Source organism: Podarcis liolepis, assembly GCF_965112155.1.
Source record: "Podarcis liolepis genome assembly, chromosome: 6".
NCBI classification, from domain to species: domain Eukaryota; kingdom Metazoa; phylum Chordata; class Lepidosauria; order Squamata; family Lacertidae; genus Podarcis; species Podarcis liolepis.
In genome coordinates, this window is record NC_139559.1 from 71,732,080 (window position 1) to 71,759,357 (window position 27,278).

A 27,278-nucleotide genomic window follows, 5' to 3' on the forward strand; every position below is an offset into this window, starting at 1 on the left:
TACATGCATTACAAGATCGATACCATTGCATCTACAGATGTCAGGATAGGAGTAGTAGCCTCGTGTGGCCAGACTGCCCTTTCTATATTCTGTAATAGTTCATTAGTAAGCCTGGAAATTTAGGCCACAGCAAAGGAAACAAGGAGGGTGAATCAATTTGGATTCAGCTGGCTGTTCCCTAGTTTCCAGACTGGCAAGGGTCACTTTTGAAGTGGCTTGTTGGTAGGGTTACTGGACTAGTCCTGTTTTAAGTACTAGAGTTCAATTAGTTATTAACAGGACAACATACCTGGGAACAAGGATGGCAGAGTCTCCTGTTCTCATACAAGACCAGTCTTCAGAAATCTTCCTCCTATCAGAGACTAAACAGCATCCAGACCACCACAAGCAGGAGCAGCAGAAATCAAATCGGGTGAGTCAAAGCTCAAATGCTTGCAGAAATGTTACGCACATCATATGTTCACTCTGGATTGAAACTTCCCAAAATATACCTTGCATTTAACCAAAATAATAGTTCTTGGGCAACAATATAAAAATGCTTGAATAGGAAGCGAAGAATTTCAAAAGATGATGTATGCTCCAAGTTGATGTTTATTTAAGACAGACACACACAGTGAAACTTGCAGAACAGTATAGGTTTTTGGAAAACAGTTTATTCAGGAATTAGAATTAGAATATTTTCCAAAAAAACAACAACCAAGATCTCTATGAAAGAAATCTAAGTACATACAATAGGAAATTGATGGCTGTTAAATAATTGCTTTCACTAATATATACATAAAAAATGCCACAAAATTATTTTGTTTACACCTGGAATGTGTGCTCTGACTCCTCGGTTAGGCTTTTTCACATAGTTTTACCAGTTCCGCAACTTGAAGGCTCAACAGTACCATTTTTATCCATATCGCTTTTAAGTCAAAATCAAAACCTCTGTGGGCTATAGACGTACCCTCGGAAATTCACAGCTGTGGCAGTTTGTCCACTGGGGTATCAAATTTGAAATCAGCTGGGAAAAGATCAGGAGCCCGTGGATAAATCAACCTATATGACTGTCTGATTGTAACATCAGCTACTCCGGCAATGTCTCCAATTTCTGAAATGAAACCCAAGGCAGACAAGTTGAACTGACAAGTAGAGTTACAAGGCTGGAGCGTTTCCAAAAAAACAACCTGTAGTTTCCCCAATTCTTCCTGGTGCTCAGCTTCAGACAGTGTAAAACAAACAAACAACCTTTAAATAACCTTTAAATTTAGACCACTTAATAAGGTATGTTCCTAATGCTGCATGACAACACACATGTTCTGAATGTGTGTGTTTTTTGGGGGGGGACACTTGTTAGGAGTTTTAATTTTGTTTTAAATGTACTGGTTGTTTTGTGTTTTTTATTATTTTATGTGTAAATTGCCTTAAGACCATGGTTCAGAAGGAAATGAAATATTATTTTGTATTCTGCCCTATACCTGCAGGTCTCAGGGCGGTTACAACACAAAATCACAATATAAAAACACAAAATACCTAATAAAAATTCAAACAACCCAACAATCCACCCCCTCCCTATTTTCAGCCAAAGTCCTGGTTAAAGAGGAACGTTTTTGCCTAATGCCTACAGCTGTATAATGCAGGTGCCAGCATAATAATAAGTAAAAGCTCACTAAGTGTGCCTAGCTATTTATTACATTTGTATCCTGCCTTTCTTCCAGAGGTCTCAAGACAACACAGATCTGCCCCGCTATCCTGTAAGGCAGATTAGGCCAAGAGATATTTGAGTATCTCAGCCCAGCATTACCCAGCAAGCTTTATGGCTAGGTAGAGATTTGAACCTGGCTCTCTCCAGTCCTCATTCAACACTAACCAGGCTGGCTCCTTAGCCTTGCAATTGCTCACGTGGCTTATTACTGAGCTACTTATACATCCCAAATCATGGCAAAAGGAGGATCCTTATAGCGCTTTCTGCATCAGTGATTACTCTTTCTTTCTGAACAAATGACTTAACAGAGCTAAGGGGAGGGGGAAATGGAAATGTTACCTTTCTGGGTTCTCTTCTCTGCGGAGGCTTGTGAAGCCATATAAATAGCTGCAGCTGCAACCGAGATGGGACTCCTCCCAGGAACCAAGTCTAATTCCACAGCTTTACGGGCAATGTGTGTTGCTGCCATCTGGACTTGCTTAGGAAGACCCAGGTTTGAACAAAATCTGGACATGAAATCTCCAGTTGTGATCAAATCCACACTCGTTTCCAAAGCTTTCAAGATGAGCTTAAAACACCGGCCTATTTCTTTTTTGGAAATTCTGGAGACAGCACATATTTCTGAAACGAGAAAACAACACAAAAACCACCCACAACATTAATGCTGGAACAGGATTGCAATAAGTTAAGGATAATAACGTTCTCAGTCCCTTCTCCCTGCTACCAATTAAAGCTTAACCCTCCGTTTAAGTCTTCGCAGCACAAATATGTAACTCAGTCTATGTAGTCAACAAAACCGGCACCCACTTTTAAGAGAAACATTCCATTCAAAGTCACCAAGGAATTACACTGAGGAGTGAGCATCAGTTCAAGAGCTATTGATTCAGTTGTTGGGTCTCAGAACCACAGCACAGGTTTTAATTTAATAGAATGATTTCGTTAGGACTCAGGCACAATATGTAGGGAATGCAGAAATTAGCAGCATTTTAAGAGCAAGCCACAGTCCTCGCCTGTGGGGAGGAGGAGCGAGAGAAAAGAGCAATGTTTACCAATAGTTTTCCAATGCAGGGAATAACTGAGCAGGTTCTGAGCAGCATGGAAATAAAACTCTTTATTTGCATACATCTGCCCTTTCATGAATCTTCCAGTCCATTCACACTGTTAGCTAGTATTTCTCTTCCCACAAGACAAAAAAAGGAGAAACCCACAAAACAAGTTTCACTGGAATAGTATGCACATTAAAGATAATTTGCTTTGCTGCATGTGTTTAATTATTTAAATTACATCATTAACGTATATTAGGATGCAATGCTAATCATATTCTCCACGATCCTAAACCTGCTTGCCTTTCTCACTTTAAAATTTGTGGGCCAGTTTGATCTTGGGTGGAAATTATGGGAACCATGCATCAACATTCTGCAGGGCAGATGGAAATGACTTGGTGAGGCAGTCCTGTAAAGACATGGACACATGCCAAGCGCTGTCCAACATACAGCTATTCAAAAAATGATAATAATCAAATCAAGGAAAGAGGTGTATGATAACTATAGGCTCCCATGAAGCACAGATGTTATACTCAGTGACTCAATGCTACCATACAATCAGCCATACAGCTGCGTAGCTCTTAGGCGGCAGTTTCTACATAACTCCTCCCTTTGGACTGGGCTCAGGGAAAAGAGGGTGCTCCATTTCTATACCTAAGTGTCTGGCACGTGCCCCCAAACCGCACAGCCAAATGCTCAAAAACATTCTGCGAAGTGTCTTCTAATCAGTAGGGCACATGCCAGAAAAAGTAGTTTTCATTATTTATTCTACAAATTATTGGTTTTCCTTCGCTGTAGAACTGTCTTGTACGGAACAGTCCCGATACGACATGAGCATCTCAGCACTCTTAAGCCATGTCAAACAGTAACTTGTTGATAATAACAATAATTGCCTGACTGCCCCCTTCCCAAACAGTTTGCAGGTAATTTGCACAAGTGATTAAAAGGCAAGTAAGATACAAAACACGAAGCCCACTCCTGGGAATCGCAGGTTTTGCTTCGCTGCTCTCGGATACTGAAGAACGAGGTGGCAGCTTGTGCTAGCTGAAGATACTTTGGATGATCCCGGCTGAAGCCGGCGCTACGCTGCCCGCTTACCTTTGAATGTTCTCGGAACGCCCTCTTGCCTGCAGGCGATGTAGAGGCAAGCGGAGGCAATGGCATCGTTACTTCTCCCCTTCAGGCTCTTCTGCTCATAGACTTGCTTGAATAAATTATTGGTTCGATCCTTCAAAGCAAGCAGACAAAATTTAATTAACTCCAGGCCATTTAATTAGCAATAATATCAAAAATTCATGCGCTCATTATATTATGCTAACTAAGTAAACGCCAGAACAATTTGAGAGAGGGAGGCATGAACTTACAACTATATTTCGGGGGAGGTTGATTCTGTCTGCCATGCTAGCGATTTCTTTGAACGCGTTCATCATTGCGCGGTCAGAGCTGCTCATGGTCCTCCGGTTTTGATACTTTGAATTCCCAAATTCGTCAAAACTGGCTGCGCCCGTGCCCTGCAGAAGAGGGGTTTACAATGTGTCAGAGATTGCTGGAATTTGTAACAGTTAAACACAGTAAGACCACTTTTGCACTTACGTGAGGATTCAGTGGCTGCAATAAGCAACACCTATTACAACCTCCTAGTAATGAAGTCATTAGAAACAGATCACAATGCAGTCGCCTTCAGGTGGCTGTCACTATTTCCAAGTAGACTACAGACACGGTGGTCATAATGACCCTCTTTCGTTCTCTAGATCAGGTTTTCCCAAACTTGGGTCTCCAGCGATTTTTTAGACTACAATCCTGTCATCCCTGACCACTGGTTCTGCTAGCTAGGGATGATGGGAGTTGTAGTCCAACAACAGCTGGAGTCCCAAGTTTGGGAATTTCTGCTCTAGATGAAAAGCACACTTTTAGTGTGTTTTGCCATCCTTATTTCAGTCGTTCTTCAAAGGCCAACATCACTCCAACTTCATGTAGTCTCATGGCGAAAGGAAGTCCTGGTTGCTTACATGGGAAGTCCCACATCAGGCCCAGGGAGGTCAAGCAGTACTTTCCCCACAGGAACCCTACCCACTCAAAAAAGAAACAACTTGCAGTTGTATCGAACTATGTTTTACCCCCTGGAATTGATGCACCCAAGTTAGTCATGTCCATTTAGTTCAACAATTAATATAAATTTATTTCAAAATTCAAAATGTTTCCACTGGTCCAAAAAAAGGTTGACAACCCCTGCTCTATTACGTAAATGCAAAGACTATATTGCTCATGAGTCCAGCTGTTGCTCTCTATGAAAAACACATGTAATATACACTGCACAACCTAGCAAAGTTCTGGTCATCTCTACATTTTCCAAGAATGGCTCAACATAGGTTTTCAACTGTGACTACAGTGGACTCACTTTATTCCAATTTCAGAAGCAAACACTACATTTTGTGGACAGCAAACAGCAGGGATAGGGTGCAGAAAGAGGAAATGAGAGTCCTAACAAATCCACTGCTTCTTCCTGGGCAAACAACACAGCAAGCAAGAAGCCCACCAGAGGCGCACGTAGCGACAGAAGACAATGTCTGGAAGGAGAGGAGAAAATACTGCCCTAACCAACCTGGTCCCCTTCCCAAACATTCCCAGATTTTGTGCATCTGAACACCAAACACATATCTTCCATTTTCATATTGAAAGAGTTAAATACAGGGAGGAGGCAAACTTTAGCAAGGTGGCTTCTAATTCCACTGCCCCTGGGGTTAGGCTTTTTCCTTCTGCTGCAGGGGGCTCTGACCCCTTGCCAAACTTGTGACCTTGACAGTCCTTTGTTGTCTGGGATCTCTTCTGTCTGCAGGGCTAGTCAGCTAAGCAGGTGACTGGTTGCCAGGCTTCCTGAGCCACATGCTTGGCCAGCTCAGAAGAATTCAGCAGCCAGAAGTTGTCCTGCAAAGAGTGATTTTTCAATATGTCTTTCACAGCCCATATTACCAAGCTGGCTGCTCTTGAGGTAAAGCCTCTACGGTACCTTCCCAATACAATAAAAGAGAGTAACACAGCTTACAACTGTGCAGAAATCTTGCTTCTTTGAGATCCACTCATCACCTACTGATACCAGAATGTTTAAGCCCTGGACAAAGCAGGAGTTAGCCCTTTCCCGACTACTTTTCTTCACCAGACAAGAATGAAATCTGGGTATAACCTGCACTTTCATCTTCACTTTTGGGCAATACTATGAGACGGTTCAAAAAGTGGAGGCTTCATGGAATATTTGAACACAGCCATGTAGGCAGTCCACTAATGACTGCCTGACCAGCCTGCATTACAATCGTGAGAGCAAAGGAGTGCACATTTTCTCTAACATGAACATGGATTCTCACAGAAACGCTGAAGTCTATCACTGCACAACATGGCATCCTGTAAAACTCTGACCTCTATTAGTACTAGTTAACCTTATACAGTGGTACCTCTGGATGCGAACGGGATCCGTTCCGGTGCCCCGTTCGCATCCTGAAGCAAACGCAACCCGTGTTTGTGCATGCCACGATTCGCCGCTTCCGTGCATGATATCATTTTGAGTGTCTGCGCATGCGCGAGTGGTGAAACCCGGAAGTAACGCGTTCCGTTGCTTCCAGGTCGCTGCGGAGCATAACCTGAAAACGCTCAACCCGAAGCTACTTTAACCCGAGGTATGACTGTAGCATCCTGGTCACAGCTCAATCCTTGTTTGAAAAGACTGGGGAGATCATGGGAGAAATAAAAACAAACATAAGATGATACACACACCTTACACAGAATATATCATCAGTTATGCTATTTTTATATATCATCTCCTGATACTGCTAGTTCTTCCAGTTATGGAAACTGCTTGTGATCCGGAAAGGAAAACTAGTCAGCAGCCCCCAAAATAGCAGTGACAAACATCTCAGTGATACAGAACATGCTTCAGTTCCTTTTTCTTTCACCGCACAGCTGGTACAACTCTATGTTCAAACAAGATAAAGTTGATGAGCGCTGGGGTCTACAAAGCACGCCTTATGGATATGCAGGGAACACCAGTCCCTGGTAGTTGTATGAACATGGATATCAAGAAAGCAGTGTTAGAAACTCAGCTATATCAGCTAATCGCCAAACGGCGCCTTAAACCTAGGTTGCGGTCGCCACAACAGACTGTCTACTCACCATTTTTCTTTTTTGGTGGGGCTTATTATTATTGTTACTGTCATTGTCATTCATTTCTATGCTGCTTTATATTTTAAAGAAAAAAATCTCAAAGTTTACAACATATTAACATCAAATAAAACAATCCAGAAAAAAATAGTGGGAAGATAGCTCCACAGACTGGCTGGCTGGCTGACACGCAGCAGCGTCTTTTGATGCTGGGGCCTGCTCATAAGAAAACGTTGTTGCACACCAGCCAGATGGTGGAGATGTCAGTCGCCAAACCTGCCAACAAGACATCTTTCCTTGGTGGCAATTCGACTCATGCCAGTCGCAAAATGTGCCTGGTACCTGAGGAATTTTGAACAAGCAAGCAGACAGCATTTCTCTGGCTGGGACTCTATCTCCAGCTAGCCAGAGCACTTTCCTTCCCTCAGGGTGGAGGCTAACATGAGAGTGGGCAGGCAACACCTCCTTTCTCTTTGGGAAAGCTTCAAGCCAGCTTTGGGGTCTACCAGCATTTTATGCTTCCTGAGCCCAGAGGCTCTCATTGCACCAGATGCAGTGCCTGAAGCTTCTGCTGCGGCTGCAGACTTTACTTCCTCCTGCTTCAGGCATCGGCTCTTTGCACAGCACCTCCTTCATCTCTCACTCTCTTCCTCTGTTGCAGCTTTCCATCTGTAGGAGGAGAATGGAGCCCGGCTCGTTCTAGAACGCTCAAGGACGGCTCTCTGGCCTGCCTGCCCACCTGCCTACCATGAGGGGTGCAGTATTAAGCACCCAAACACCAACACTCTCCCGCTCTCCTTTGCTCTCACAATCCCCCACCTCTCCAAAGTTTTCTCCTTAAGTATTGCAGCTTCTGCTGGCCTCCTAAATTGCCATGGCACTTCTTGCTTTTCTGGAGTACTGTAGGCTCCCAGCTTTCTCTCTCTAATGTTAGTAGGCAGATGTAAGTCAACCCTGGCCTTTCTTAATCTCTCTTAACCACCTCCCCTGGCTTTTCTCCAGGGGCAGTATCTCTGGCATCCAGAAACATTACGTTCATCAGTTTATGAGTACAGTTTTCTGCACATTTCCCTATCAAAGGGCTTCAGTTATGGCTTGTTTCTTTCCCCCAACCCCTTCATCGGTGCCCCAGCCCTAAACATTTTCTCCACTCTTAAATAGGTTTCTTTGGGAATGGCATAGCTATTGCCATCGTTGCATAAGCTTTTAATTACAGTGCGCCCATCTTTCTCCCTTCCCCAGTTTAATAATCTGTTAACTTTGTGTTGCGGTGGTATTAGCACAATGTATATGCTCTGTTTCTTTTCTTTTTTGTATTTGTGTGTTTTACGTTCCTGAGAAGTTAATTAAATAAGCCTGAGGGGTTACTTGGATGCTATTTGCTGGGAATCAGTTGGTTTACAGACTGGTTTATAGAGATAGATAACTTGGCTAAAGCCTGCAAATGCAACAAAAGCTCAAGACCAAATACAGAAGTGCCATTGCCTCGTGAGCTAGGTCGAATCCAGCAGTGGTAACTCCAGTGGGATAGTACTCCAGTATCTCTTCAAGACCTGTGGTGGAAGTTGGTCCAGATGTACAGATATTGTGCATTTATATTACCTTGCCAATCATTGTAGTCAGGTCACCGTCACTCAGAAGAGGATTCTGGGTATCTCCAACTCGAGACGGGTCTTTGGTTGCTTTGTCATTGCTGAATGTTCGCCATTCTGACCCTACATCTATGACTCTGTCACCTGAGTATGCAAAAAGCATTTATCATCATTCTTTTGTTTTTGAAAAGTCTCCATAATAATAATTTATTATTTATACCCCGCCCATCTGGCTGGGCTTCCCCAGCCACTCTGGGCGGCTTCCAAAAGAATATTAAAATACTATGATACATCAAGAGGTTCACAAATATGCATTCAGAATCATTTTGTTTACAACCGCAGCAACCATTTAGACAACATTCAGGCAATCATTTTAAGTCAATAGTCGATAGTTTTGTGTGCTGGTTTTTTGTTTTTTTTTACACAAATTAGGAAGTGTGAGGCAGAACCTGTCTCAGACAATCTCTGTTCTAACAACCCTAGTGACACTTTGTAGATGACAAGTACGTAATGAAGTTAACAGAAACACTTCCAAGAGTTCAGAGGGGAACCAGCTCTCACTCAAGGATTCTCTCAGGGAGTGACTGCATCTGAGTGGTTAGAACAAGGGCATCCAATGTGGTACCTCTCCAAATATTGTTTGCTTACAACTCCCATCATCCCTGCCCAGAGGCCATGCTGCCGTGGACCAATGCAAGTTGGCATCCAACAACATCTGAAGTGTGTGTGTATAGCGCACACACTTAATGATTCACAATATATTGCCAGGTCAAAAAAAAATTAAACTGCTATCACGATATGGTTTTGAATGATATAGTGATGTATCTCTCACCCTTAGTGGGGAGAGCCGAGGTGGGAAAGCCCTGGCTGAGCTGGTTAGATGAATTCCACCCTAAGAATGCATTGCTTATTTTTTGAGAATACAATGACTGTAAAATGAAAATAAATTAATTTTTTTTATTAACCAACTAGCAGTAGCTTTGTTTATTGAAGTGTTACCTTAGAGTATGTAACCTTTGGTATTTAAAAAAGGAATTTTAGGGGTTTGGCAATGAGGAAATAGATTTAAACTAAGGTTGCCTTTTAACAGAGCGTCAATTAAAACCAGTAGGCAGGTTGTTGTTGTTTTATAAGTACTGAATATGGTTTTAAAATATTAGAACCTTTCAGATGCAATTTTTCACTAATCAAAAATAATCTGAGCTAAGACTCCATTTGAAAGTACTTTTATATTATACTGTTTCTGGTATAGCTAGAGTTATGCTCCATTTTGATACTATACAGATTTTGAGATTTCAGAAGAAAAGATTAAGAAGATTTCAAGCCAAGATGAGCTTCAAAGTAAACTTTTACAACAATATCTTTCCTACAAAGTATTTAAATAAAGACGTTATATATGCAAATAGAGAGAACATTCTGGCTGCACCGCAAATTCCCAATGTATTTTTAAAAAATCTGCTTAGCATAAACTGTGAAGACTGATTTGCTGCTAATGAAGTGTACTCAGATATTCAGCTGCTGGCTTGTTATCAAGACTGTAGCAAAGGGAAATAATCAGTCATTAGAAAAGAATCCAGAGAGTGTCGTGATTTCATAAGTCGTAAGTATGCCAAAGCAACAAGCTTCATGAAGTAGCAGCTATTTTCCAAATTATGACTCAGAAAGGGCTTCCCCTAGAAGATGAGACTTTAGAGGAACAATTAACAACTAAAACTGATCATAGTGGTTGCTTACAGTGTCATTAAGGAGATGTATACTACTGCTTTATGATCTCTGTCCAAGGGAGGCCTGAATACTGTGATAGCAGATTGACTACACAGAGCAATATGAAGGTAGCCAAGCAGTTTCTCCTGCTAATGGTTTGAGATGGCAAATCTTAGAAATGTACCCACCCTTATGTTACAGAAGCTGCACATTAGAGCCACACAGCTGAGCATGTTTATGGGCAATTAGCATAAAGAGAATACTGTGGGTTTTTTTGATCCCCAAAGTGTATAAAATCTAGTACAGAGGTGCTCAAGTTAATGCTTAAAACTTCAGCACAAAGTTTCCAAAGGATAACAGCTGCAAATATTTGAGAACACAAATTAAATAACTATTGATTGTCTAGAGGATATTATTTTGAACCTGGTGCAGAAACATAATGTCATAGAGAGAACTGGAAGAAAGGATCAATGGGATAGGAATGGGGAGCAGGGAAATGGTGCAACTCTTGAACCATATTTGAGATGTTATTCTTTGCTCTTACTTGTCTGCAGAGGATTTTTTTTTTTTAAGGATCAATCAGGAGTAAGATTATCTTTTTAAAAAGTGAACACAGCATGTATGGCAATGAAGGCAGGGAGCCATTATTCCCCCATATAAGTTTAAAATAGGAGAAAGCATTTTCCTCTTTTGGCCTCTATGTAAATATTTGATTAAGCATTGTTCCTTCTAAGGCCTAGCAGTCTGGTTACTGTTTACTGCATCTAAAAAAAGCAAATGTACTTGAAATTCTGGTGTTGTATAAATAGAACAGTGAGCACAGCAATGATGTAATATTTTTCCACACAAGTGGGAATGACCTATATGACTCACAAAAGGGATCTGCCCTCTTGTGAATTATGCACCATTCCTGCTTTAATGACAAGACTGTTCTGTCGCTGCCAACTTTGGCAAAAAAAAGGGGGGGGGGAATATCCCTGAGATGGCAACGGAAGTTAAACAGAAAACTATTCAGTGTCATATACCAAATATATTTAAGCAGCACACTATTGGTTCAATTTTTTTTATCGTGGTAGAGAAAATTATCTGTGTGATTCTGGAAAGAAATGAAAACACAGTTGCAACAGAAGGTGTGCATTCTATCTAAAAAAGGGTATAACCTACAAAACTAACTACAAAGCCCATCAGTTCATTGAAGATGTCCCAACTATTGCTGCTAGTAGGTATTCTTCAGGGATTTTTCAAATATTGTTAATCATTATTTTTAATGATATTTCTTTAAAAAAGAAACTATGATTGAAGAGACTAAAGGCCACATAAGTGCCACATAAACTGCATAGTACCCCAAGCAGTAGAGAGACAGAAATGGTTGTATGTTTTATGTTTCAAACCTAGAAATAATGAGAGAGAAGAGCAGAAGAGCAAAGCTATGAAGAGGCATGGAAAACAAAAAAGGTGGTAATGGTTCAAAGGAGAAGGGACCTTGCTGGAGAGAACTAATGGAGGTGTCAGAACACTGATGCAGTCAGCAAGGCAGGAGCCTCCGAGAGGGGGAAGGAAATCAAAGTGTGATTAAAGGTGGCCAGAGAATAGGAAGTAGCAATAGCCAAGAAGAAAACAACATGAAACAGAGCATTAGAAGGAGAGATTGAAAGGACAGATATTGGCAATGCTGTTAAGAGAGAGGAGTTAGGGTTTGGCAATAAATGAATTCTGCAGGAAAGAAGAAAAAAAAAAGAACACAAGGCTAAGTGCCTGGGCAAAGAGGCTGGATAGTATTGATAGAATGGGGGGGGGGGTTGGAAGATAGCCAAGACATTCTATTTTGAGCATGTTGATCTTGAAATGTCAGTGAGTCATCCAGGTTGAAGAGTCAGGGGCAATTTCAAATCGAGATTTTAATTTACTTTATAAAAGAGGATGGCACTCTTTCAGAAGGGAAAGAAACTGCTTTCACGGAGTTGCCCTTGTACTCATTTCCTTATACTGCTCAAGCAGTAATACAGAAATATATTTGGATTAAGTACAAATACAATAAGACAATGAGCATCCCTGAGTCTTCAATACACACAAGATGCATATGGGGCAACATACAAAGTGGCAAATGTGGAGAAGAGTGCCGATTTTTAGATGTGTGCTTGAAGTGGAGCAGTACAAAAAGCTACGATTGGCTTTATATTATTCTGTGGCTACTGCTGCTCAGTCCTTAGATACTGGTGTTCTCTTGCTATAAGGTGAAGACATATCCCTCCATATACTAATTTTATCACTACTTTAGGATTCTTTATTTAGAGAAGTATATGATTAATCAGTTCTCAGTCTTGAAAGTTTATTCACACCAGTAAGTGCTTTAAATGAATAAAACACACGTCTATCTATTAAAAACATCCTGGCATTTTCGAAGGAAAGCTAGCCTTGCTAATATTTAAATAAAAAACATATATACACCTACAGCACCCAGCCACTCATCATACAACACAAAAGGAACCATAACTTCTGAGATGCTGCTAGAGTTGCTTATTAAAAAAATATGATCTTAAACAGATTGTTAAATGAAGTTAGATTTAGAAACAACTGTCAACATGGGCCAGGACACAACTCCACCTTTTTCACTTTCTGCGTATTCCAGTTTTCTTAACCTACTAGTAAGTTAGCAAGAATTTTATTTTATCTGTAGAAGGCTTTTGTATACCAAGAGGTCAAAACTTAAGTGATTAAGAAAACTTCACATGAACTGCAAATGAATACATTAACAATATTTAAAACAGAAATCTGAAATCCTAAACCCGAAAACCTGGAAACACAGGGGGGAAAACATTTTAAAATGCATGGCAGAAAAGAAAAATCAAATCACATTTCCAGGAATCTAGGTTATCACTGAAGAGGAATTTAGCTCTGAACAAAACTGTTACCCAGAACAGAAAGAGTTGAATGGTCAGTTACTTCTGCAATTGTGAAGTTCAGTGAAACAGATACCAGTTAGAGGACAGCATTAAGACAGCAAGTTAGAATTCTGTATCGTGGACTGATGTGTTGGCATTTTGTCTAACGTTTTGCTACATAAACAGTGCACAAGGTTCTAAGAACCTTCAAACAGGAGCACACAATCCAGTGGAACTTGTCCAAATTGTTAATTAGGTAATGTGCTGCCATCTAGTGACTGGTAAAATGACCAGACCTCCTTTACAAAAGTAAAAGTTATAAGACATCAACTTTACATTTTGGTTTGTTTCTAGAGTTTTATAATATTTCATTTAAAAGTGCTAGTAACAATTATACAAACCATAAATGGTAAAGTTACATATGGTAAACTATAAAATGTTCTCTCTCTTTTGTTTCATTGGAGTTTTCTGCAAAGAAGTACTGTAACTGTCTAGAGTTCAGTTTCACACCTCAAAGGTTTCTTTTAAGAGTTTCCCAGGTTGAACGTTGGCTCCTCTTTTTAGCCTTCCTTAGCTTTTGTCCCCAGCCACCCATCACAACCAGAACCAATAATCTGTTTCATAGGTGAGCACGTGAACAATTGCAGACAGCTTGTTACTGCACCAGAAGACATGCAGTCTGGAGTATGAATTCAACACTGGGATTAGAAAAAGAACAGAACATAATGCATCGTTTTCTCTCACACACCAACCAACTACAAAAATGGAATTCTCAACCAGAAGAGGCAGCAGTTCCTTTTGAGCTTCTAACTTCCCAGAAGTGCACCCACAGAAATCCAATGTCGGTATCTAGGCCAGAACTAAGTAATACAGCTGAAGGTGATAAATAAAATTTAGATGGTAGACCTTGAGTTAACTGCAGATGCCAGAGACTTAACCCTGAACCAGATAAAAAGAATATGCTCTACCATAACAGGGTGGCCTTTCCTTATGTAAGTTGCTATGGTACTAATGCTTTAAGCATCTAAGAAATTGTGTTCAAATACACAAGACGTGAGGGGAAGAGCACGCCAAACTCTGCCAACTGTCAAGGGACTAAAGGCACTAGCAACTCCTCTAAGAAAGAACATAATGGCAAGAGGGAAAACTAGCCTGGCACTATCCATTGACCTAGGGAAGAGAAGCAGCAGGAAGCTTGTTATACGCACAACAGCCAGAGGTAAAAGGGCTGCTGGGTCCCCTACAGCACATATATACAAGCAACAGAACACCACCCCTGGTCCTCACTAGATATAAATGCTTATTGAATTACAGCTTGTTCTGGCATTGTTCTGACCTCCCTCCTCTACTTTTTCCCTTGACTTCTGTTTAGCGTTGCATGTGTAGGTGTGTTTTGGTAAGCCTCAGGGAAGGGCCTGCCACGTTGACTACCACCACTTTGGGATACAGTATTTATCTGAAATAGTGAAACAAAAAAATAATTTTAAAAAGCCAACGGAGGCCTGGATGAAACCTACGTATGTCATCAGTCATTAATTTTGTGCCAGGATTAGAAGAGGAAGTTCTGTTTGGCAGTGTCAGTTTTCTCATTTTGATAATAAACTGAACGGATGTTGAAAATGAAAGTGACATTTAAATAGGAGAAGCATGGAGAGAGTCCTAGAAAAACCAAGTCGTACAAACAGATAATTGTTTAAAGAATGCCCTTACCAAAGAATACTTAGTTATACATACTTATAAAATCAACACACTTCTGATGCATATTAATATAGTTCTTTAGAGTAGTGGGTGGAATGAATTGAGGCTTTCAAGATTTACTTTGCTTTCTATTAAAATCCCAAGGTTTACCAACCACACTCAGGTGCAAGCAGTGGCTCATTTGTAGAAAAGAGCATCCAGCAGATGCTCTCTGGTAGAAGGGGGACATCAATTACTGCTATTAAATAATAGTCAGAAAGTGCTGCAAAGCACACAGTTCTACCAGTAGATTCAAATCTGCCTTTGGCATTCTCCTGCTTGAGTCTTGACAGCACTTCACATACCGTATTCTTCGCTCTATAAGATGCACTTTCCCCCCTCCAAAAATTAAGGGGAAATGTGTGTGCGTCTTATGGAGCGAATGCAGGCTCCATGGCTTCAGCGATAGCAACACGAAGCCTCCGAAGCGCAGTGGGAGCGCTCCCACCGTGCTCCGGAGGCTTCGTGTTGCTTTGCTGAAGCCTGGAGAGCGAGAGGGGTCAGTGCGCACTGATCCTTCTCGCTCTCTAGGCTTCGGGTTCCTTTCGCTGAAGCCTGGAGAGCGAGAGGGGTCGGTGCGCACCAATCCCTCTTGCTCTCCTGGCTTTGCTTCGCTGGAGGCGCTGTGCAGCTTTCCCTCTCTGCGTAGCGCCCCTTCAGCGAAGCGGGAGGATAAATGGAAGGGGCTCAGTTTCTCCTGCCACTTCGCTGAAGGGGCACTGCACAGAGAGGGAGATAAATTTTTTTCTTGTTCTCCCCCTCTAAAACAAGGTTCATTCTATGGTCGGGTGCGTCCTATAGAGCGAAAAATACGGTACTTTCTCAGAAGTCCTGTATGACATGCCAGTGTTATCCCTTTAGTGCAGGAAGAACAGTGCTTGCTTATAGCCACCTACTAAGTGATGAATATGGGATTTGATCCAGGGATTTGCCTGTTCAGACTCAACCATCATGGGGGTGGCTAACCAGGTGTCACTGGGACAATTTCCTGACCACTGGCCAACATCATCATCTGAAGGGCCACAGGTTAGCCATACCTGCACTACACTTTACCAGAACTGGATGCCATGGCTAGGTCTGTGTAGGTCTCATAATTCCACATGCAGATTTGGTTCAGCAACCTGTATTTACAGATGAGCACACAGGTGGTTATTAAATGCAACAACCAATCAGAGCTCTACTAGCACAGCAAATCATGCTCCCATTATCACCCTAAGAGTTACCACGTCAACTCCTTGCTTATATACTGAAGTAAACAACTACGTCATCTCCTAAAAGTGCAGGGTAGGCGGAGTCACAGCCAAGCAAATTTAGTATAGCAACAGTTAAAATTGTTTCTAAGTAGCATGAACTGCACACGATTGGCAGCTACAGCTGCTCCTGGCCTGGGGTAGCCTGACACTCAGCACTGGTGAGTTACCAGCTGGATTACTGTTACATGGGGCTGCCCTTGAAGGTCTGGAGGCTGCAGCTAGTGCAGAATGTTGCTGCTATAATGGGACCATGTGGATACCAGTTCTGTACTGGCTGATAGTTACCTACCGGGCCCAATTCATGTGGTTAGTACTACATACAAAGCCCTAAACAGCTTGGAAGCACCTAAAAGAGTATCTTCCCCCATACATCTCAAGCCCTATGGTAGGCAGTGAAGGCCCTATTAGTGGAGCACAACAGGCTGCTGCCCAGGTGGCATTGTCCCTCAACAGGACCTTACCAGTGGCAGTTCCTCATTTATGGAGTGCCCTCCCTGGTGAGCTTTGCCTCTCCCCTTCATTATGTATGTTCAGGAGGAATTTAGAAACATCCCTGATGGTCCAGGATTTGATGGTTGAAAGATACTGTTCCTGGCAACCTTGGAATTATTAGGTGTGAAGGTATGTACAGTGGTACCTTGGGTTACATACGCTTCAAGTTACATATGTTTCAGGTTACAGACTCTGCTAACCCAAAAATAGTACCTCGGGTTAAGAACTTTGCTTCAGGATGAGAACAGAAATCGTGCTCCGGCAGCGCGGCAGCAGCAGGAAGCCCCATTAGCTAAAGTAGTGCTTCAGTTTCAGGTTAACCTCTGGAACGAATTAAGTACTTAACCCGAGGTACCACTGTAATTCTTTTTAGATGTGGTAAATACTCTTTTTTAATTTTCAATTGTCCTTTTTGTGTTTGTGACCCAGAGCAATTTTGGGAGGACGGGCCAGACATAAATTTAAATAAAGTAATACTTATATACATCTATTACTACTCACTAGTAGCAAGGAATTTATTTTTTTCTCATGAAGTTTAACTTCTCAACCTTTTATCAGTTTCCTTCTTTAAGTGGAAACCTTGAAGAACAGCACACAGTCAGTATTAAGAAATGAGAAAAGACTTTCAGGGGCCGCAGATCACCATTTCTATCTTAAAGCAACACTTTAGAGAATAGAATAAATACATTAACTCATATTCTCTAGCCGCTTTCACCACCTTATTTCCAAGAGGTCTGATGTCTGTGGAAACCCCAAATCTATGCAAATTGATAAAATTCATTCTAACTGGCAAATCTGCCCCTTCACACGTTAAGCTGTGTCAGAATGCCGAGCACTGTTTTTGAAATTTGGCCAGGATGTTGTACTCCACTGATTTCATGACAGCTCAAGTCTTTAAAAGTTATGAAGATGTAGTTATCATTTCATTATGTCTGGTTGGTTCACAGCAACCTGATTCTGCACCACCTAGAGCAGAAGTAACCAACTATGTCCTCCGGGACTTCCGGGTTAGCGCCTCCGGCAATGGCGGATTTCCTCTGATCGGGAGGAATCCGCTCCGTGGAATTTAGGGTCTGAACCGCCACGGCGAGGCAGAGACCCATTAAAAACCACAGGCGGGAGAAGCCTGTGGACGTGGGATTCGGCTGGCACCTTTTGCGCCTCCCCTACTCTCGGGGAAACCCGGTTTCGGGGATCCGGAGCGACGTGGGGTGAGCGGCGCGGTGCTTCGAATCAACTGCTTCTTTCACGGAGTGAAGCCGCATTGCTGTTGCCGGAGAGCGCTGACTTTTTCCTGTGGACAATTGGACTCTAAACAACTACCCGTGAGTAGAACGGAAAATTGGATCTCTAAACATCTTAAATTGGCATTGAAACGGGAAGGTTTCAAACAGGAAGTCCACCTTCCTCTTTTGTAAATAGATTGAAGCAAAGACGTTGCAAGCTAAAGCCTGGAAAGTCTTTTGTAAAGGATTAAATCTCCATCGGTTAAAATTACTAAACCCCCCTTGGAAGCAGGAGAAGAGGGGGGAAATTTCAGAGGGTGAAGAAAGATAAATTACCACCATTTCGAACCTGGGAACGGGCTGCCAGTAAGATTGACGTTTTGGGAAAGTTCATTGACTGTGAATGAAACGTATGTTGACAGATAGTTAAATAAGAGAAATATATTGTTTTCATTGTCTCCTTTTGCACTTAAAAAGGAGCAAAAAAGTAACTGAAAATAACTTTGTTGCTGGATCTGCGCTTAAAAGGATGGATACAAATAGAAATTGTTTCCCCTAGAGGGAGCCTTTGAAACTGTTGCAGGAGTGGAGCTGGGGAATTTTCCAGCTGCAGAGACCGTGAGAATCAGAGATTGACCTTGGACAAGAATGTTGACAGAAGAAGCCTTGGTGATTGCATTTTGCAAGACAAGTGCTTTATTGGAACAGCTTTATGAGAAGATGGATGTGATGATTATTAAAATTGACAATTTGGGACAAAAAATGACTGATTTCAGACAAAAAGTCAATAGCTATACAGAAACTACTCAGGAATTGACTCAGGAATCTGTTTTGACATGGCAAGCTGTGGAGAAGACGAAGGAGAAAGTTGTTGTTGAACCTCAAGTAATTCAAGTGGAGAGAGCCTCGGCCTCACAGAGGCAATTTGATGAACATAAGCTGTTGCCTTTTACGATCGAATCTAGAGAAAGTCAGATTTGGTGGGATGGAGCCCCACTTGGATTGGAGAAGGAAAGTTGGATAGATCCCTTTATGCAGGGATGTTTTGGCCTTTGGGATCTGGATTTGGGTCAGGGGGAGATTGGCGCTCTGAAATACCTTTTGGACTTTAGTTCTGACTATGGAGAATGGGCTGACCTGTCAAGAAGGAATAAAGACATTGTTAGGTTGGAGTTTCCCCGAGATCTACTCCTCAGTGCCAAAGGAAGGAAATTAAGAACAAGATCAGCAGAAGATAAAGTAAAGTGCATGTATAAATATGAAGAAGATCTGCAGAAGGGACATGGAAAAGAGTTAAGAGCCTCGGACAGAAGGGCACCAGGTTGATGGACCATATGGAATTGGTAGAAAGGACTGACAGAATCCGAGACCAGGGAGAAGAGACGGTGGAAGATTGGAAAAAAAGTTTTTTTAAAAAAAAATATTTAGAGAAATGTTGCAAAATTAATGTGTGTTAGAAAAATGTTGGAATGAAATTATACGGCTTTAGTAGAAATGTTATAAGGAGTTAAGTATAAATAAGTTTTAGGGTTTTAATGGCAAGATAAGGTTAAAATAAATTAAGATAATTAAATGACAGAAAACATTGAAAGATGGAAAGGATTTGCTGAAATAATTAATAACTAGAACACAAAAAGGGAGGTGTGAGGAGGTTGATGAAACAAGTTAATGAAAGATAAAGATATGGAAATATTGGATTTGTTTTTAATTGTTTTTGCTTTTGCTTTGATGTATTGTGTCTTTTGCTTTTTTATATGTATTGTAACGTGTTGATTTGTATTGTTTATTTTTTCTCTTTTTTTATTTATTTCTTTAATTCTTAAACTTTTAATAAATATTATTTAAAAAAAACACAAATATTATGTCCTCCAGATGTTATTGAACTGTAATTCCTATCACCCCCCAGTCAGCAATGCCAGGGATCAGAGATGGTGGGAGTTGGAGCTGAACAACACCTGTTTGTTTCTTAAAATATGATACCCATACCTGAAAACTCAAGAGGGAGCTTCTGAAGGCACCACAAAGAATGGCTGGGAGGAACCACACCCCGCACAACTGAGAAATCAGTTAACACTCAACTGTTTCCAAAACTGTGCAGAGTCTGAGACTTTATGCTCGTAACAGGTTGGAAACTTTTGTGGCTAGTCTTTTTTTGGGTCAATGTGCTAGAGGTGACACATGGGTAAAATACAGTGAATGTCTGCCATGTTTTTGGTAAACCAGAAAAAAATATGACGGGGCAGTTATCTACGGTGACTAAATTAACAGGAAGTATCTGCATAAACATCTGTAGGTTACCAAGCTGTTGGTTTCTACGTGGCAAAGACTTCTCAAAGATTTGTTACGGAAGTAAATGTGTTGACTGAAGCTCTTAATGCAATATTTCGGCATTTAAGATAACATAATAAATATTATTATAAAAATAATATCATAACATAAAATATTTAGAGTAAGATATAAAACTACTGTAAAATTGCTCACCTACGACTAGTCCACATTCTGGACAGATCATATCTCCAGCTCTGTAATCTTCCACCAAAATGGAATCTGGATGGTTCGGACATGTCACTCTTGGCAGCACATCCACCCTTAAAAACAAATGCAATATTTTAGCTTTGTGTGACAACTCACATTAAAAACCATGTTTATGAAAAGTTTGTGAATAAGTGTAAGCCGTTCAAAGCATATGGGAGAAAAGGTTCCAACTAAGTCACTACCTCCAATGAGTCCTTTATTTTAAACAAATATGTATGCACATAGTTCACAGAAATAAAAATACATTTAAATAGGTGTAGACCACTTGCCATTATATTTTATGCAATTTAGAAAATGAGTTATATAAGAGGGAAATGCGAAAGAGAAGGCAGGCATATTATGAAAACCCTATAAGACCTCATTTTAACAAATCTGGAGGATTAGAAAATAACTGATAAGCAGCATTTATTTCAAGAGGAAAACATTATCCTAATTCATCTTGATCATGCAAAATATTTGAAGTTTTACTAATTTCTAGTGATCTTGTAAAATGCATTAGAATGCTTTCGGAGTTTTAAATGAAACTCAAAATGTGACATGACAGGATATAATTTGCTGTATGTTATATATGCAATTACTTCCTTGGTGATTTTAAAGAAGCTGATAAACATGGCATGAAATTGGTGACAAATCTGTTTGCCTCAAAGACAGAAATAGCCCTGAAATTGATATCTCAGCTGTGCTTCGTAATACCAACTATTGCAGCTAGCCATTCACCTTGACAAATCTGTTAAGTGGCCACATACCACTGTGGTCAACTTGTAACAAAAGCAGCAGACCAAAACTTAAATACAGTGGTACCTCAGGTTAAGTACTTAATTCGTTCCGGAGGTCCGTTCTTAACCTGAAACTGTTCTTAACCTGAAGCACCACTCTAGCTAATGGGGCCTCCTGCTGCCGCCTCGCCACCAGAGCCCGATTTCTGTTCTTATCCTGAAGCAAAGTTCTTAACCTGAAGCACTATTTCTGGGTTAGCGGAGTCTGTAACCTGAAGCGTATGTAACCTGAAACGTATGTAACCCGAGATACCACTGTATAAGTATCAGGATACCTCAGGGCTGTTTTTCTAGAAAAAGAGGTGCCAGAACTTGTCCTTTTTTAGGGGGGAGCATCCAGCCAAAGTTGTTGAGCCTCCGACACGCAACACGGAGTGCTGTGCTGTCTTGCAACCTCTGTCGCAAAGCCCCAACTGCCATGCTGCCATGACACAACACTACAGAGGTGCACACCAAAGAGATGCCGAAACTCAGTTCCGGTGAATTCCGGCTGAAAAAAAGCCCAGGGATACCTCCCTATAATGGTTATACCATCAAAAAATGCAAGTTCACCAGACAAGAAATCGAGATTGCTACAACATGCCCAGTGGGATTTCTAAACTTTAAACAGAAGCTCCTCCACACAGAACCACATTCTCTATTATTAAAATGGCTATCATGAAGTAGATGAGCACGAAGCAGGAAGCAGAGTGGAACTATTATTTAAAACAAATATGCTAAATACACTCCCACTTAGCACGTGAGTGAGTCACAGATGTCAAAACACGTTGAGTATCCAATCCTCTGTATTTATGAACTTAAAAGCACATTAGCAGGGTGTAAATTAGACTGGTTAATGTTAATATAAGAGCTATTTTACCTAAATGTATGTATACAGTACTATGGTGGTGCTTTTGTTGTTGCTGTTTTAAGTTCAATAAGGGATGACTGGGCATTCTTGTCATGCCTGTGGTTGGCTTTATGCTATATATTTGTTCTGAATATTGCCTTGTGATGGCCTACGGCTAAACAATACAAATATTGTATTATAACCAAAGATATGTTTTGTGGAAGGTATGGCTGCTGGTTGCATTTTAATTCCCTTCCAAAATAGATTCCAACTCAAGAGGTTTTCTTTTCTACATAGTTTAAAAATGGGCCAAGCTTTCAGATAGTCCATAACAAATTTGTCATCTCAATGGCTCCCAGGCAAACTCTTGTTGCAATACAGTGCTTAAGCATAGTACAATATTTATGCTACAGAGTGTCAATTTAGGAAATGTTTCATTCAAACATCTTTAAACAGTAGCCTACTTTCCTCAAGGTCAGACTGCCTCAAACTTACAGCTGCTATCATCTAAATTGTTTAACTAACGTAAACACAGCATTTATCTTCCTTTGCGGTAATCTATAATAAGCTCAAAAATTATCTAAACAAGATGCTCTTTAGGAAGTGAAAAGGGAAGAAAGCAGTCTTACGGAAAGTCAATAAACAGAATTGTATGGCCCAAGGAAGACTTGAAGTAATTGGCTTGTTAAAGGGAGAAAACAATTCAGTCAGGAGCCTTCCTTGGTATCCCCAAAGTAACCAGGACACTGTCAAAATGTTTGCTCGGACCTGTTGCCCGTCAGTCAGCTGGAAATGACAGAAGGCACGTCTCATGGACTTTTTCCCTTCATTTTTAAGTCTGGAAGTGGGTTGTGGAGAAAAGGAAGGAGTGGCAAGAATATCTCAGCACACTCAGGCCTTTGTTGCCTGTGGGCAGCTGGATTTAGCAGGAGGACCCTGCTCAGGCTCTTGGGTTAAAAAAATAAGTCTGATGGGGGGAGAGAAGCAGTGAGCATATCCCTGCAGCCAGGTGGAGCTGGCAGTGAACATTTTATTCATCCTGTTCAGAGCCATCGTGTGTGTGTGTGTGTTTTAAAAACGCCTGTTGGAAAGGCTGGGAGATATACCCATGCACTCCCATCTGTACTTTCTTCACCTTGTTCAGGGTTTCATCTTGAAAAAAGAAAAGCCCAGAAGCAGCATTGGCTGGGGAGGTGGGGCGGAGGGGATATCTTCAAATTTTGTGTTATGCCACAACCCCATGGCACCACTTCCTCTGAAATCAAAATTTGCCCACTGTTCCAATAAAGTTGCCACCTGCTGGTTAAAGTGTTTCAGCCCAAGGGCCTTATATTATCATTGGGGAGCCCTGTGAGGGGCCCTGCTCTAGTTTTGGATTTCCTGCACTGACCTGCATCATCCACAATGCTTTGGAATTAGCACACACAAAAATTTAACAGCCTTCGTGTTTCTAAGCTCATAATCACAAGTTGTATATGCACCAGACAACAAACTGGTAGAGCAGGCACAGGAAAAGAGCCAACCCAAACTGCTAGAGGGAAAAATAACATTTGGCCACACCATTTAGCACTAGTTGGTGCAGATAGTGTCAACGTGAGTAAATTAGTAAGTGAATTCCTTGTACAAAATGATCTGTTTCATGTTACTACTCTAGGCCAATTGCAAATCACATTACTAATCTAGGCTAACTGCAAGTCAGAATGTTGCCCAACAAAGAACTTTCATGGGTGTGCAACTTAACAGTATGTCCCCTGTCTCACAGAAGAGGATTGCAAAGAGTCATAAAGATCCTTCTAAGTATATCTGATAAGGCCAGCCTTCACTCCAAATACACTGGATTTTAAAATGGCAACCTGGACAAAATTAATAAAGCAATCCCAAACTTCCTCTCCTCATCCCTCCAAACCTTATCCAACTTCAAAACAAAGCATTACAATTAAGGATTACAATATGTACAATATAAACATCTCTTCTGACAAAACATTAGAAAAAATAAGAACAGTAGGATGTTGCAAGAGAGGGAGACCCCAACAGTCAGCATACACACAGGACCCAAAACAGCTCTGCTCACACAATTGCTTCCCCAAAAATGTATTACGAAAGCAACTTTAGATCCTAATGTTACAACAAACATTTGCATATACTCTGCATACAGAAATATCTTGGGAGTGAATTTCCAGCTCTGCCAAAGAGCCGTCATCCAAACAAGTGATTTCCTCAACACAGAAACATGAGCCTAGAAATCAGGTGCAGCCACTCAGAGCACGGCTCCCGGTAAAGCAAGGACTCTTTGGAGATGCCAGCTGCTGTCCCTATGAATTGAGCTCCACATTAAAAACATTAGCAGGTTTATCTCCCAGTTCCTGCTCAACAAGCTGCAAGCTAAGGAAGCCCCATCCCGAAGTCAGCTGGCTATCCTGGGAACTCCCCTCAGCAGGAATGGCTAACCTATGGCCTTCCAGATGTGAGCTGTAGCTCAGCAACACCTGGAGGACTGAACAGCAGCCTTGCTCCCAGCACGCCCATCAGATTTCACCCTAACCCTACTGAGATGTGCCTGCCCGGCCCTGCAGCTTTACTGCATCCTTCCCAGTACTGGCAAAGAATCGGGGTGCCAACATAAGCGTAGCCAGGATTTTTGTTGGGCCTTTTGTTAGGGCAGAACCTCAGTTTGCTATGTATTTTATTGATTGCGAGTAGTTGCCCCTCCCTGACCCCTCTTGGCTATGCCCATGGCTGTCAACATATTTTAAAGAAAAATCTCAAAGCAGTTTACAGCGCATTAAAACATCAATAAAGCAATCCAGAATTAAGCATTACTGAAGAAAGATAACGTATACAGTAAAAGCAACATAATGTATAGGAAACTAAAATATTATCTTAAAGAGTTCAAAATAAAACGTTACGAAGGTCAACTACAGAATACATATTTAACAAAGTTAACCAAAAAAAATCTTAAACATTTCAAAATAAAACATTGCCAAGTCAAGTCAAATATAAAACACACAATTAACAAGAGAATAAAATATTGTAAGCATGACACGGCACACATCCACCATTTGAATGGGAATGCCCATCAACTTTGGGGGAAGGGGAAGCCCCCCCCCCTCAAATATTTTACTGGAGGGGCCAAAGGAACCTCAGCCCCTAGGAGTTGTCTCCTAAGCAAAGAATCACCCGCCGCTTGAATTGTGGCACTGCTGCAAAACCAGTTTTGGGGAGAAAACTAAATTGTCTAAAACTAAGTTCAGTGTGGCAATGATTTGGAAAACCAATAAAAATTAATTTGGATGAGGGGGTGGGGAGAGAGAAAAGAATTTAGGGTATAGCAATTCATATGGTTTTGGTGGGGGAGTCAAAAGTTGTCTACACGCCATATGGGGTGTTCTGAGTGCTGGGAACTGTAGCTATGCGGTGGGCGAACTACAGTTCCCAGAATCCTTTGTTTTGGAGAAGTCAAAAGCTGCCTACACGCCATATGGGGGGTGTTCAGAGTGCTGGGAACTATAGCTCTGTAGTGGGCGAACTACAGTTCCCAGAATCCTTTCTGGGGGGCGGGGAGATGCTTTCAAGGCACCGTCCGTTTAAACGGGGTCGGCGAAGAAGCGCAGGTGGCTTAAGGCGTCCCAAGCCGCGTCCTCCACCACCACCTGAGGCCACCGGGGCTCCTGGAAAGCGAGCAGCGTATCCTTGGCGGCGGAGGCGGGAGTGGGCTGAGGAGAAAAAACCAAGGCCCCGCGGAAAAGGCCGCCGCCCAAGCTGAGGCGGCCGGAGGAGAGCGGCGAGCGAGGTAAAGGGAGACCGGATAGGGCAACTGGAGGCGGCGGGCCTACCTTCCCCCCTCAGAGGAGCCCAAGCCGCGGCGAGGCTGCGCCTTCTCAGGCCGCTCTCCTTCCCCCGCCGCCACCCCGAGCCCGGACGCACCCCTCTACCCTTTCCCCTGCTTTCCTATATCTAGAGAAGCGCCCGGCAACTTGTGATACTGACCGGCTGGTGGACGCCATCTTCCTTCCTCCCCTTGCGCGCGGCTGGGCGGCCGGGGCGGGCCGACGGGCTTTTATGCTTTCGACGCCTCGGTAGGCGGGGCTTCGCCGAGGCCGCGGCTACGGGGAGCCTAACGGGACAAAAAAGCGTTCGCTTTCGCGGCGACGCTCAAAGGCGGGGGAGAATACGTGGGTAGGTCCTGGTTAGGATGGGAGGCGGTGATAGGATTGCCATAAATCCTCTTTTCCCAAGACGCCTCCTCTTTTCCATGGGTAGAGTCGTCATAGCGATCCAGTTAAAGTAAGTGGCAAATGTGTCCTCTATTTTTCCTAAATGTTCCTCATTAATAAATTCCTTAAAAAAACCAAACACCCCAAACCGCAGTTTTATCCTCACTCTAGCATGGGCGTAGCCAGGATATTTGCGGGGGGGGGGGAGCAGAAACTCTGATTTGTAGATTTTTATTGATGGGGCAGCTGCCCCCCACGAGTACGCCCATGCCAAAACTGCTCCCTAAAATTTAAATTTTAAAAAACTCACCCTTAGGCTTGCTATCTGTGACACATAAGGAGAAAGGGGTAGGGCAGGAGGGAAAAGCAGGTGCAGGTACTACTTAGGAAGAATTTTTTACTTTATAACCAGCACCTGGGTTGGAAACAAACGCAGGTGAAATTTGGAGAGCATAGGGCGGCTCCTTTCTTAACAGAGGTGCAGGAGTAGGGCTAACTCAGAAGTGTAACCAACTTCCCCAGTCTGAAGTGGTGCAAGGCATTATTTCACCTGGGGACTTCACCATCTCTCGGTGACCTGGTTAGACCTGAGCTCATGCAACACTTGGTTGCAACATAAAATCACAATATAAAAACACAAAATACGTAATAAAAACAAACAACCCGAAACAAGCCCTAGCACATATTGAACTATAATCTGACCATGATGTTGCCTTCTTAGTCCCGTAACTATTATTTCTGGGTGTTTCGTAAGTTGCATTAGCAAAATCAGATGAATGACAAAACGCGTCTGTTCCGACTCTTGTCAAATCCCCTGCCAACAGAAGTTGTCAAAAACAAGCTCTTGCTGACCTTTTCCACTCATCTGAAGTTACAAATTGTCAATTTGTAAAAAACGAAATGAAACACAAAAATCATTTCCTGAAATCAAATATCACATTTTTCTGCGAGGTTACAGTGGGTGACAGGGCTAGGAGAGCACTATTGTTAAATGATACCTAATTTTATTTTATACTGTATTGCATACAATATTTATTAACTGTCCTGTCACAAAATTTCTGAGCAGCATTGCAGAATAAAATAAAGCAACTTTTTAAAAAATCAGTAAAGCTAGAAAAAGTAAATATTACATGGCATATTACATCAAGCTTACAAAACC

The 27,278-nt window shown here is 41.8% G+C and overlaps 1 protein-coding gene across 1 annotated transcript; it reads right to left on the reverse strand.

Moving 5' to 3' along the window:
* Positions 1-633: 633 nt before the first annotated feature.
* GTF2B (general transcription factor IIB) lies at positions 634-27,010 on the reverse strand. The gene is made up of 7 exons (XM_083511231.1): positions 25,893-27,010; positions 20,247-20,353; positions 8,482-8,615; positions 4,095-4,241; positions 3,829-3,958; positions 2,027-2,308; positions 634-1,093 (listed from the first exon to the last, which is right to left on the reverse strand). Exons 1-7 carry the CDS (start codon positions 25,907-25,909, stop codon positions 960-962), a joined length of 951 nt encoding a protein of 316 aa, XP_083367357.1. The 5' UTR covers positions 25,910-27,010; the 3' UTR covers positions 634-959.
* Positions 27,011-27,278: the final 268 nt, after the last annotated feature.